The sequence below is a fragment of the Leptopilina heterotoma genome, unplaced genomic scaffold (assembly GCF_015476425.1).
Source record: "Leptopilina heterotoma isolate Lh14 unplaced genomic scaffold, ASM1547642v1 Lhet_13, whole genome shotgun sequence".
Classification (NCBI taxonomy): domain Eukaryota; kingdom Metazoa; phylum Arthropoda; class Insecta; order Hymenoptera; family Figitidae; genus Leptopilina; species Leptopilina heterotoma.
Window position 1 is genome coordinate 2,128,746 of NW_025110848.1, and position 15,113 is coordinate 2,143,858.

Below are 15,113 nucleotides of genomic sequence, written 5' to 3' on the forward strand. Positions count from 1 at the left end.
AGGAAACAATTCGGATAGGAGAAGAATGAAAGAATTTGATATATTTAAAAATATATCAGTGAACGCATTGCAGACAAAAATTCTAGAACGCATGTCTAATTAAAATCAAAAGGCTTGCCAATCATAAAATAATAGACTCTTGTCTCATCCGATGAGGTAGTATCGTTTAAGAGTGAAGGGAAGATTTACCCCTCCCAATTTACTCGAAGCCTTCTACAGACATCAAACAACAAATCATAATATACATGTTCGCAAACACACGAATAGAAAAAAGGTGGTGGTTAAACTGTAACAAAGAATCGTTAGGATATATAAGCGTCATCGAAGATCATCTTCTCAGTTCAGTTGGACTCTTCAGTAATAAACACACAACACAAAAAATAATGGAACATCTAAAGGTGGGTAGTAAATCGTGAAACAACCCTTTTTTTTACATACTCGTCAAATGGTGTGATTAATTTTATTATTTATTGAGGGGTTTGAAATTATTTCTTCCACTTTCGCAGTGTTCACAGTGAAAAGCATAAAATGTGTTTCGGGAAATTTAATTGAGTGAAGCCCGAATAAAGTATTTTATTATTTTGGAGTGGAAAAATTTACCCTCGATTAAAAAAATTGGTAAAAGCAAAATTAAAAAAAACATAAGCAATAACTGTCATTTTAATAAAATAATGATATCAAAAAATTAAATAATAATATTAGTAATTGAATAATAATATTAATAATTAAATAATAATATTAATAATTAAATAATAATATTAATAATGAATAAATAATGTGGACTTACATCTAGAGTCGTAAATAAATAAAGAAATAACATAAATAATCGCAGAAATTAATAATAAATAAATAATACAAATAATAGTGAAATAGTTATTTAAATTTATAAATGAGCTTACAGAAGTATTAAAAAAATTAAAATACAATAAATAATAAAAGCAAAAATATCTAACACCTACTTTTATTTATTTAAATAAATTTTCTTGACTAGAATCACAAAAAAAATTATCACCAAATTTTTAAATTTCAATTTAACTAAAATAAAAAAATGTCTAAAAATTTTTAATGAACTATTTCTTAACTAAACTAATAAATAAAAAAATATCTTAGAATTTTTAATTAACAATTTCTTCACTGAAGTAATAAATAAAAAAAAGTCTCGAAATTTTGAACTAATTTTTTGACCCTATGTAATAAAGAAAAAAATTGTCCGTGCATTTTTATTTAACAATTTCTTCACTGAAATAATAAATAAAAAAATGTTTTAAAATTTTTAACTTAATTTTTTGACTAGTGTAAAAAAGAAAAAAAAATTGTCTCCGTATTTTTATTTAACAATTTCTTATCTGAAATAATAAATAAAAAAATGTCTCAGAATTTTTAATGAAAAAAATTTTTGACTCGATAGAATAATAAAGAAAAAATTGTTACAGAATCTTCATTTAACAATTTCTTAACTAAAATAATAAATAAAAAAATGTCTCAGAATTTTTAATGAAAAAATTCTTGACTTGGTAGAATAATAAAGAAAAAATTGTTACAGAATCTTTATTTAAAAATTTCTTAACTAAAATAATATATAAAAAAGAATATCTTCAACTGTTAGTCTAACAATTTTTTTTGACTAGAGCAATAAAGAAAAAAATTGTCTCAGAATTTTTAATTTAACAATTTCTTAACTGGAATAAAAAAAATGTCTAAGAATTTTTAACTAACAATTTCTCGACTAAAATAATAAATGAATAAAAATGTGTCAGAATTTTTAACTAACAATTTCTCAACTAAAATAATAAATGAATAAAAATATGTCAGAAATTATTATTATTAACTAACAATTTTTTAATTTAGAGTTAATAAGAAATATTAACTCCTTATAAAAAATAAGGAACAAAAACTTATCCTCAGACACATAAAATCTTATAATTTCATTCTCGATAATTATTATCAAAAAAATTTAGAGAGTAATATAAGAAAAACGGAATAAAATAAAAGATAGAATAGTATAAAATTTTTCTATAAGTCAACGAATGAAAAAGATTACATCCAATTAAAATTTAAAGTTCTATAAAATTTTTAAAAATCCACCTTTCATGAATTAAATTAAGAAAAAAAAATCCCCTGATATCGAATTTTTTTAAAGAAAGAAACTAATGAAAATGGAATTCATAAAAAAGTATAGTTCATTTATGAACTCGAACTAAGTAAGAAATTAAGTAAAACAAAAAATGTCAATTAAAGAAAAATGATTGAATTATTAATAAAGAAAACGTCAACTGAGAGATATATTCAATTGTAAATTAATAAAAGTGACAAAGATTCACTTTTTTCACGTAATTATTAAAGAGAATTTTCATTATGAAGATTCTTATATAACATTATGCATAAAAAAATTCAAAATTTCTCGAGTTAAAAAAAATATTGAAAAGGGTAGAAATTTATGTGAAATTCTTATCGTGGATATAAACAGGAATTAATATCACAGCGTGAATTTAAAAAAAGAAGGGGTTAGGGCTCTGAATGTCATACAGTAGATGGAAGGTAGCTTTGGTCAGCCAATCGGTTGGAAGTGATGTATTTGGCACACAAATTGATTAAAAGGGGTTTCCAAGTTGGCTTAGCAAAAGCATCAGAACATCGTCCATTTACGATTTATGCATTCATCCTCGAGTGTCACAAAATATTATCCCAACTTTAACTTGTTGAATTTACCAAAGACGCTTTCAATCTCCCAAAAAGCTGGTGGCATTTTATTTCTTTTTTTTCACTTTCTGATTATTTTAAAATTCTATAAATTCAAGTTTCTGTCGTTTTATTTTCATTTTTTGTATTTTTTGTATTAAGTTATTTAAATCTATTTAATTGTTATTTAATTTACTTATTTTTCAGAATTTTTTACTCCATTATTTTTTTACACTTTTTATTTTTAATTTACTTACTTAGTTTTTACTTAGTTTCTGTCGTTTTATTTCGATTTTCTGTATTCTTTTATTAATTTATTTATTTTTCTACTTACTTATTTTTCCGTATTTTTTATTCCATTTATTTTAATAAACGTAATAGTTAATAATAACAATATTTTTTTAAGTTCAAATTTTCCAACAATTTCTTATCTAAAATAATAAAAAAGAAAAAAATATTTCAGAATTTTTAACTAAAAATTTCTTAATTAAAATAAATAAAATGACTCAGAATTGTTAACGAAAAATTTCTTAACTAAAATAATGAATAAAAAAATGTTTCAAATTTTTAAATTAAAATTTTATACACTGAAAAAAAAATTATTTGATTCAATTAAATATTTAATTGATAATAGTCAATTAATCGGTTATTTGAATTATCAATTAAATATTTAATTGAATCAAATAATTTTTTTTCAGTGTAGATATCTAAAATAATAATTAGAAGAATATCTTAAACTTTGAATTAATAAATTGTTTGTAAAGTAATAAAGAAAAATTGTCCCAGGATTTTTATTTAATAATTTCTTAACTAAAATAATAAATTAAAATAATTATTTATTATGCAACAAATAGATAAATAAATGAACACAAATAACAATAATGTACTAAGGGAGTATAATAAATGTAATAAACAAATAATAAGAAACGTAATAATTAATAATAACTTAATAACAATATTTTTTTAAGTTTAAACTTTTTAATAATTCCTTATCTAAAATAATATATAAAAAAATATCTCATAATTTTTAACTAACAATTTCTTAACAAAAATATTAAATAAAAAAAATGTTTCAAACTTTTTAACTAACAATTTCTTAACAAAAATATTAAATAAAAAAAATGTTTCAAACTTTTTAATTAACAATTTCTTCTTGTCTAAAATAATAAATAAGAGAATGTCGCAAGAATTAATAAATTCTTTGTAGAATAATAATAAATAAAGAAAAAAATTGTTCAGGAGTTTTATTTAATAATTTCTTAACAAAAATAATAAATTAGAATAATTATTTATTATGCAATAAATAGATAAATAAATGTAAATAAACAACAATAATATACTAAAGAAGTATAATAAATGTAATAAACAAATAATAATCGTAATAATTAATAATAACAATATTTTCTTATAAGTTGAAAGTTTTCAACAATTTCTTAACTAAAATAATAATTAAAAAAAAAAAATATCTCAGAATTTTTAACTAAAAATTCTTCTAAAAAGAAGAAGCAATTTTTAGTAAATTAAAATTAGTAAAAATTTTAATTTACTAAAAATTGCTTCTTCTTCCACAAATTTCAATATTTTTTTATGGTTCTTGTTTCATTGTGTTTCTTACACTCTCTTTTACATTTAAGGGCATGGGTTTTATGAATTTTTAATTATATCAAATGTTACAGTGTTTTAAATTATGTTTTGTGTTGATACAGTCAAATTCAGGTGCGGGTCCCCTTAATATAAGATTTAAAAAGTCCAAAATGTCGGAGCCAATATGGCGACCAAGTTTTAAAATTAATTTTGTTATACACGCGCACCTAATTTTTTTAGTTCTCCAATTTCGAAAATCAAAAACAAAAAGAAAATAAATAATTCAAAAAAATTTCCAGTTCGCGTGCCTGGTTTTGGCGCTTTTTATCAGTGAAAGAGTGTCGGGGGGACTTCTTCCAGACGGTGGAACTGGAGGTTATCAATATAATCGACCAAATATTGGATTTGGTGGCTTTAATAATGGAGTATTTGGAGGAAGACCCTCGTCAGCATATGGTGTTCCTGGTTTTGGAATAAATAATGGTTACAATGGACAACTTGGAAATGGTTATAATGGAAGACTTGGTGGTTATTATGGAACGCCTGGTTACAATGGTGGTTATCAAGGAAATGGTGCCTACCAAGGTTATCCCGGTGATGGTAGATATAATCAAGGATATGATAACGGCGACAACGGCAGAGTAAGTTATTTAATCAAAAATTTATTTTTTAAATCTACACTGAAAAAAAAATTTATTTGATTCAAATAACCAATTAATTGACTATTTTATCAATTAAATATTTAATTTAATCAAATAATTATTATTACATTATATAATAATATTTATTAAATATTAAATGATATTTGCTTCAAATTCTGAATTTATTGGTTCAAATACCATTTAATTGACTTTTCTCTATTACTATATGTTTAAAAAGAACTAAATTTTTCTAAACTCCAAAAAGTTTCTTTTCAATTAAAATTCTCAGTTTTTTGTTCACTGTCGATTAAATAGAGAACTTGGGATTTAAAAATATTAATAATAATAATAATAACAACCAGATTCTCGACACCTCGAATTCTTTTAATTACTTTTTTCCCCTTTGAATTCAAAGGGAGAAAAGAAATAACGTCAAGCAGAGTTGAGTGAGTTTCACACTTTGGAGTTTCAACGAAAGAATTAATTCATCGTTCTTCTGTGATTACAGTGTGACGGTACCCGTGGGGTGGGTTTCGACTAATTGCACATTTAGTGTAGATTAAGAAACACTCGTATCCAGATGACACCATCTCTCACTTTTAAATCGTCCTCCCAAAAAAAAATCTTATTTAAAAAAATCTTATTTAAAAAATCTTATTTAAAAAATCTTATTTAAAAAATCTTATTTAAAAAATCTTATTTAAAAAACTCTTATTTTAGAGAAAAATCTTGTTTTGTAAAAAGCTTCATTTGAAAAAAAATTATTTTTTAAGATAGCTTAGTTTAAAAAAAAAATCTGTTTAGAAAAGCGTAGTTTAAATTTTTACCTATTTTAAAAAATCCTAAGAATTTTATTTTTTTTAAAAGAGCTGAGTTTAAAAAATCTTAAAGAGAAATCATACTTTTTTCTAATCGTTCTCCATATGCGTGTTTTATTTAAACAAATGGGGCCGACCCACTTAAATTGAAAGCCTATAACATTTTTCCCCTAGTGCGCAATTTTGCCCGACACACGTCCGCATATATATATATATATATATATATATATATATATATATATATATATATATATATATATATTAGAAAGAAATTAACGCTAAAGAGAATTTTCGAATGCAACTCTTGTATGGCTTTTCATTTACATGACTCGGTGTATAGTCAAAGCACAGAATTCCTCACGAGCCTCGATTTGGCTGCAACTGCACGAGCGAAACTCGAGAATGCGCTTTGCGGTGGTTGAACCCTAACCTCAAAGAGCATTCCCTTTGAGTTTGGAAAAAAAAGAAAAAGAGGGGAAAAAATACTTTGAAATCAAAGTTTTAAATTCCATGTTCACGCAAAGCGCGCAAGCAGCCTTTCCACTTCATAATAATGAATGTGTGAATGAAAGTCAACTGGAGTCACGTGTGGAAATTTTTAAATCTTAACTCAATCGAACTTCATTTTTTTTTTTATGTTTAAAAAAAAATATTTTTTTCTTTTCTTATGTCGTTATTTTACTTTTTTTGATTTTTAAAAATTTTTGTTTGTTTACACAGATTTTCTATTTCGATGGGTCGTGATTGTAAATTGTGAGCCGCAGAAACAAACCCCAATTTTTTTTGTGAAATTTATTTTCTCTAATAAGAATTAATTATAATTTCTTTTAATCAAAATAATAATTTAAAGAATTTTTTACAATCTTTACATCACGAAATTATCATTTCTAAAAATTTTTATTTTTCATAATTATTACTTACATTTATGTTTATTTTATCAAATTATTAATTTTGATAAATATTATTATACCAATTTAATTTTCTCGACTTTTTCCTAATTTTCATTAAAAAATATTTACTTCTTACTTATCTTGCTAATAAATTGAATTTCTGCAACGAATTTTATTATTCATGAAAAGAATTTATTGTATTCTTACGAAGATTTTTACAAAAAAATTTTTAAATAATTGAATTCTGTTTAGAAATTTTATGAAAATAGCAAATATTGCGAAAACCATTGAATTGCGAAAAGTTTTTAAAAATAATTTTAAATTTTACAAAGAATTCTATTAAAATGTTTGAGAACAATTGAATGTCTGTATGTCATTTTATTAAATTTTTTTAAAAAAATAATTGAATTTCCAAAAAGAATTCTATTATATTTATAAATATAATTGAATTCTTGCAAAAGATTTTATAAGAATTTTTTAAAATAATTGTATTTTCAAAAAGAAATAAATTACTTTTAAAAAGAATTGAATTTTTGTGACGAATATTGTTATTTATGAAAATAATTGAATTTTGCAAAGAATTTTATTATAATGCCTCAAAATAATTGAATTTATGAGAATAATTCAATAATTACAAAGAATTGTATTAAAATTTTCAAAAATAATTGAATTTCTGAGAGGAATTTTATTATTTATGAAAATAATTGAATTTTTGCTTAGAATTTTATAAAATTTTTTTTTTTTAGAAATTGAATATCTATGAAAAATGTTATTATTATTGAAAGTAATTGAATTATTGTGAAGAATTGTATAACAATTTTGTTAAATAATTGATTTTTTGAAATTTTTTTGAAAATGGAATTTAATTAATTGAGAATACTAAATTAATTAAATTCCTCTGGAAATTTTTATTATTTATGAAAATAATTATTGAATTTTGGATGAGTTTCATAAAATTTTTTTTAAATAATTGAATTCTTTGCGAAATTTTATGAAAATGCTAGATATTGAAAATAAATTAATTTGGCATATTTTTTGAAAATAATTGAATCGTTTTAAAGAATTTGACTATAATTTTTGAGAATAGTTTTTTGATTTCTAGTATTAGCGAATTTAAAGTAGTGGAAATTCTAAAAAAAAAACAGAAATAGTAACTTTTAGAGGCTGAAATATAAAAAGAAGTACCCAAATAGTAGCATATCGTAAAAAAAGTAGTAAATATATTATTTATATTTATTAGTATTAGAATTTATTTATTTTGATTATTTTGATTTAAAATAAATTTAGAATATTTATTTTATTCCTGTTTTTTTTAAATAGTAGGTTTTAGTAGATGAGTGCGAAGCCTAGAATCGTTATTTAATAGAATTTCACCGAATCGTCCCAATTCTTTTGTCTACAAAACAATTCTGTCAAAGAAAAATTTAAAAAAATAAAAAATTTTAATTACTTGACAGAGCGGAGAATTGTCATTAAAATCTGAATAAGAAATTCAACATTTAGGAGAGAGAGAGAGAGAGAGAGAGAGTGAGGGATATGTAGGAAGGACGCATTTTCGTCGCGTACAGCATCCGCATATGGTACATTTCCACTTTCAACGGGTATAACTTCCGTGCCAATTAATTAGTTTAAACCGTATTACACCAGAAATTGGGCATCTCGCACCGTCATTCGTAAATTAATAATAACGGTGAACCCGTCATACAGAAAAGACGGCGCAATACCGTGCACCGGATGCACCCATCACGAGTTAACATCGTCGTAACATAGAAGCCATTTCGTGCCTGCACATTTAGCACGCGAAATTAAATTTTTCATAACGCCTACACTGTTATCCCGCTCGCGCGCTCTCACTAGCTATACCGATGATGATTATTACTCAAACGGAAAAATATTCTTTTTTTTTGTTTTTTTTTCAAATTTTCCTAAATACACTTTCATTATTAGATCAATTAAAATTTCAACATTCAATTCCATGGTGCATTTTTGAATCTCAAATTTCTATAATTATAAACCGACATATGCAATCAACGAAAAATATTTTAATAATGAATTCTTCCATAAAATTAAATTTTCAATATTTTACTTATTTTCAAATTTATGTTATTATTAAATTAATTTAAATAAAATTCATGCTTCATATTTAATTATTTATGTCATTAAAATGTTTCCATATACTTTATCCATATATGTTAATATTCGTTATTTCATATTTATTTATTTTTATCTCAAAATTTATTAAATGTTTAAATATTTCAATATATTTATAACACGTATATATATAATTATATATTAAAATATTTATCTAATATTTTTTTTAATTGTAATAATACTCAAATATTCAAATACTTAAAAATTATTATAAATTGAATATTAACTTAATTATTTATTTTTACCAACCTTTGGCGCGCTTGTCCTGGCGAATTCATCCAAACAGCAGTTATTCACGATCTGCAAAGAAAAAAGAAAAAAAAAAATTAGAAATAGAACGAATGAAAAATTAGAAATAGATTTTTATGGTATTTTTTTATGATGGACATTCTTCTGACTCGAAATAATGGAAATTTTTGTATTAATTACTTCGTCAACCTTTTGACAGAGACCGCATGTCAAGATGAAAATGTCAGAAGCATCAATGATTATCCACTTTGGCTATAAAATAGATGGTATGTACCTTATGGTACACCACAACATGCCACATGGTAATTAACACCATTTTACTAACCATAAAACATGAAATGCCACTCTGCACTTTCAATGTCGTGTAAACCTATAGTGGTCACATGCTTCTATATAAAATATGTGAATCTATATATATATAACTATATACATTGTGAATAAAATAAAAAATAAAATTCCTATACAATGAAGAAAATTTTCCATATTATTGAAAGTTTTCGAGTAGTAAAAGTCAATGCGCTGTCAGACAAACATGAGCTTTCGGAAGATGAATTTAAAAAAGAACGGATACTATTGATGATGACAAGTAAATAATTCATGGATTTCAAGAATTGTATTATTTTTTTATTTTTTTTTTATCTATTTTTACTTATTACTTACTTTTTATTTATTTCATTATTTATTTATTTTCTATTTATTTATTTTATTACTTATCTATTTTCTATTTATTTATTTTCTACTTATTTATTTTCTATTTATTTACTTTATTATTTATTTATTTATATTCTACTTATTTATTTTCTATTTATTTATTTTATTATTTATTTATTTTTTATGCAATAAGCGTAAAGTATTTAATTATAAATTCTTGTATAAAATTGAATTTTCAATATTTCACTTCTTTTCAGATATATTATTATTATTAGGTTAAATTTATTTAAATAAAATTCATGCTTCATATTTAATTATTTATTCAATTAAAGTAATTTCCATATTTTAATCAAATATTTTAATATTTTTAATTTTAATATTTATTCATTTGTTTATATATATTATTATTTATTATTTTTTTGTTTTTATTTATTATTTCATTATTCTTTATTTAATTATTTTTATTTCAATCTTAATTTTTATTTAATTATTATTTTATGTTTATTTATTCATTTACTGTTCTTTTTACAGTTATTCAAACCTATTTATCATTTTGATTGTTTTTGTTTATTTATTTATTGCTTTATTTATTTATTATATTATGCATGCAGGTTTTTGAAAAAATAAATTCACATTAATTATTGAATTACAGAAGGTTAAAAAATATTAAACTATTTACCATTTTGTGATATATTAATTTTGCTCTTTATTCAATGTATTTGCTACGAAAATTAAATAAATTTAATTATTTAGTTATATTGTTATTCTATTATTAATGTAATTATTTACCAAATATGAGAACAACTGAATGTAATGCAATGTAATGCAATTCCTAAGGGTCACTGATACTTATATACCCTTCGATTTCCATCTCATTTGCGAGAGAGTTTTCACGCCGTCTAGGCGGAATTTCATGGAAACTTTAGGCGCGAAATTCAAATTCAAAAAAGGAAAATTCTTATAATAAAAAGAATTCACCTAGAATTATTTGCAGAAAAGACTGAAATTAACATCAGGAGGTAAAATGGAACAAAAATAAATTCAAATATATTTAAATATATTCAAATAATTTAAAATAATTACAATACTTCAAATAATTAGCAACAATAATTAAAATTAAATTTTTTTTTTTAAATTTCTGTATAATTTTAATTCTTTCTCGTAGCAGGCAGCTTTTTATTCTATTAAAAAAAAGGGGAGAAATCTATTAATAGAATTCTTTTTATTTTTTCTATCCCAAAAAAAAAAAAAAATCAATACCAAAATTGTTAACTTTTGTATATGTGTGCTTTCATTTTTCAGCCACAGCCGTACAGTTTTCAATATGAGGTACGTGATCCACCGAGTGGCAACGACTATGGCCAACAAGAGAGCAGCGATGGAAATGTCGTTCGAGGCGAATACCGAGTTTTGCTGCCCGATTCGAGAACTCAAATCGTAAAATATACAGCTTCCGATGTGAATGGTTACAACGCAGATGTTCAATATGAGGGTCAAGCCCAGTTCCCGAGAGGTGGTGTTGGTGCTGGTGGTAGTGGCGGTGTTGGTGTTGGTGGAACAACGGGAGGGTCTTTCCCAATTGGTGGTCCCGGGTATCAAGGAGGATTTGGTGGTGGATACCAGGGTGGTTAGTATCGAGTCATTTAGTCGATTTATCTCAAAAACATCCATTCCCTAAATCAGACAATCTCATATTACCCCCCGACTCCCATACTCGAAAGGATTAACCGAACTCTTGTTCTCCACAAATCGATTTCACTGTTCAACGTTCGGTCGTTATTTTCTATTTTGCTTTTTTTCCTCTCGGACTTTTGAAAACAAAAAAAAATACAAAAACAAATTTATGCTACAGAGAATAATTTAAATAATAAAAAATAAAATTATAAATAATATTACATTTTTTTGCCCTACAGGGCAAAAAAATGTAATATTATTTATAATTTTATTTTCCTATTGAATAAATTTAATAATAATGCCGAGTGATAGCTTCAATTATTATTTATTTAATAATAATAATAGTTACAGAAATACAAATAATTTAAAAAATAGAAAAAAAGGCAAATATTGAAAATGTAAATAAAATTAATTTCTAAAAATAGCCTTTATGAAATATTAATTAAAGTATTTATCTAACATAAAAATATTTTTCTCCTGAGATAAAAATAATCGTCCCACATTTTTCTCTTTCGTAATTTTCTAAATTGTAAAAATAATTAATTCTTCTTCTATTTTCTAAATATAAAATAATAACTTGAAGATTTTAATTTTTAATTGACAAAATTACTTTAAAACAAACAAATGAATATTAAATACAAGAAAAAAAAATTTAATATGTAAAACAGATGCCACCTTGAAATTTAATTAAAATATAATTTCTGGAAAAAAATAACATCTTTAAAATAGATAAAAAGCTGAAGACTTTCACTTTCTGATGCAGAAAAAAAACAAAACATTTAAATTGTATAATTATTATCGAATATTGTTGGCAACTTATTTTAATTGTAGTATACATACATTTAATTTTAATTATAGTACACATCATATAATTGAATTTTTTTTTATATTAACAACTACTGATTCTCACAGTGAACTTGATTGCATCAATAATAGGTATTTGAAATGCTAAAGAACTTGTGAAAGATAATTTATTTACTTGAGGCCCTATTATCTTTGGCGTTTAACTTAATTGATTTCTTCATTTAACTCCTGTTAATATTTTGTTTTTTTTTATTGATTTTATCTATTTTATTCATTTTTTTAGTATATTTATTTATTTCTTTATTATATTTATTTATTTCTTTATTATATTTATTTTTTTTATTAAATTTATTTATTTTTTACCATATTTATTTTTTACTATATTTATTTCTTTATTATATTTATTTTTTTGTTTATTTTTTTTATTTATTTTTTTATTCTGTTATTTATTTTCTTATTTCGTTATTTACGTGTTTTATTGTTTTTCTTTTTTAATTATTTGTTCGTTATATTTATTTTTCCCAATATTTGTTGTCATAGCTGTTTTTAATATTGCCTTTATTTCTCTAATGAATATTTTTTATTTTTATTTTTAGATTTTTTAACTCCTGTTGTTTATTCAAGTTTTAAAAAAATGTTTCACTCTTTTTTGTTAAATGAATTATTTGAATATTTCGGTAATTTTTTAAATTGCAAATAAAACGTAATAGCTTATTGCTGAAAAAATGTAATAATTTATTTACAATTTAGAAAAGTAAAGGAGATAAATGTTTGAAATAACAGTAATAAAATTAATGCATATACCGAGTGAGATGGCTCAGTGGCTTCACTACTGTGTTCGTAATAACGATGGTCGGGGTTCGATTCTTCACGACTGGATTTTTTACGTCACAAATTTTCTTTCCTTTCTATTTAGTATAAATATTTATAGTGAAGCATAGTATAGCATAGTATAATAAACTGTAACATAGTATAGAAAAAAAAATCGAAATAATTTCGAAAAGGCTTTCAAAATTTTCTTTTTTGATATTTCTTTTTTTTTGAGTTAAATTTGAATTTTATCGTATTTGGAAGTTATTTAAAGAATGTTAACATTGCAAATGAACGAATACGTCTGGTAAGTTGAGGACACGGCTGCGTGCTTGCATATACAAACAATGATTACTTTTTTCCCCGAGAAAAGTATATATAAAGTCACACCTCTTGGCTGTGATCTTGAAGGCTCCGACGTCGTGCAACACATATCATACATACAAATGAGATTTCATGTTGTTGACAGGGAGGGGTGGATTTGGAGGACCTGCAGGTGGATTTGGGGGCGGAATCTTTGGAGGTGGGCCGAGCAACCAATACTTACCTCCCGACAATGGATATGGAAAATAATAAACAATGAGGCGATAATTTATTTATTTATTTTTGTTTTTCAATTATCAACATGATGTTTTTGAAAACAATTTTTATAGATTCAAATTTTAAATCTATTATTATCTTAATTTTACTATAGACGAATTTATTCTTTTTCTATTTGTCTCCAATTTTCATTCGCTTGTTGAAAAAAAAATTTTCCCCTGATACATACATTTACCTTCACACTTTAATTTAATTGTTTAGGCTAGAAAATGTAATTATACGAAATATACGCTTGTGTTACGTGTCACATATAACGTGAACGTAAAATTTACTTTTATCGTTTATTCTAAGTGTATTTATGTAATCTGTATGTATTTTAGTCCATAAAAAAATAAATGCATTAGTTCTGAAATTGTGTTTTCTCAATTGTAACATTGGCCAACACGTTAAAGTCCTCTATTTGTGAAAAAACGCCGATGGTTCGATTCCCCACTCGGTGTCAAGATTTATTTTCAAAAAGTGGTTTAAAAAAACAAAAATACAGTTGAAAGAAAAATGAAATAAATTTATAAAATCAATTGAAAATTAAAAAAATAAATAAAAATGAATTAGGTAAGTAAATATAAAAGGAAGATGTAATTAAAATAATTTAAAAATCGAATTAAATTTGTTCGATTAGTCAAATTTTGCAATAAATTGTACTTTGTTTTAAATGGATATAAGAAAGAGCAGAACATTGCTTAATATAATACCTAATAATAAGTAATAAACTGAACCATATAAAATGATGACTTTGAAAATATTGTCATGTGAATAATGAGCGTTACAAGAGATGTTATTACTCTGACATCATGCGAAGAATGACCGCAAAATGTTAAGAAAGCAATCATAAAATTACACTTTTACTGTTCGGTCCATATTACAAGAACTTGTTAATCCTCCTGCAACAATTCGTTGCACAAGAAATAAAATCGCGTGTTATAATGTAAATTTTCTCACAAGACCCACGATATTTGTTTACACACATATAATAATCGTTATGTACTGACGATTTTCTCTGATCACTTATTGAGAGAGAAATATGAGTCATCGCATAATTTTCAAAAGTGATAATTACAATAATTAGAAATTTTTCATTTTGTTTAAAATTATTTTGTATTTTTTACCATTATTTTTGTAGTGGGTTTTTTAATATTATTTTTTAGTGTTGTTTTTTAGTGTTATTTTTTAGTATTGTTATTATTACCGAGATTATACTTATAAATAATTATTTTTTTTAGTATTACCTACTATTTTCTAAAGAATTCTTTAATATTAATTTTAGAACAATTTTTAAGTATTATTTTTTAGACAATTTATTAAAATTATTTTTAAAACAATTTTTTAGAATTTTTTTTTATTTTTAAAATAATTTAATTCTTGAAAAAATATCGAAAAATTATTATTTATAATTTATTTTGCAAATAATTTTATTTAAAAATCCAAAAAATAATTGAATTTTATAAAATGTGTATTTTTAATTTCTATAAATAATATAAATCACTAGGAAATGTTACATGCGAAAAGCAAAATTTAATTTATTGTTATGTAAATTAGAAAATTTTCAGTTCAATTCCACTGAT

The 15,113-nt window shown here is 23.3% G+C and overlaps 1 protein-coding gene across 1 annotated transcript; it reads left to right on the forward strand.

Moving 5' to 3' along the window:
* The first annotated feature begins 262 nt into the window (after window positions 1–262).
* LOC122512911 (pro-resilin-like) lies at window positions 263–13,844 on the forward strand. Its single transcript, XM_043629056.1, has 4 exons — window positions 263–398; window positions 4,563–4,904; window positions 10,966–11,290; window positions 13,421–13,844. The coding sequence occupies exons 1-4, from the start codon at window positions 384–386 to the stop codon at window positions 13,522–13,524; spliced, it is 786 nt and encodes a 261-aa protein (XP_043484991.1). The 5' UTR covers window positions 263–383; the 3' UTR covers window positions 13,525–13,844.
* Window positions 13,845–15,113: the final 1,269 nt, after the last annotated feature.

Coding starts and splice junctions, on each gene's coding strand:
- LOC122512911 (XM_043629056.1), top strand. Junction 4,905..10,965: donor ATAACGGCGACAACGGCAGA/GTAAGTTATTTA, acceptor TTCATTTTTCAG/CCACAGCCGTACAGTTTTCA. Junction 11,291..13,420: donor TGGTGGTGGATACCAGGGTG/GTTAGTATCGAG, acceptor TGTTGTTGACAG/GGAGGGGTGGATTTGGAGGA.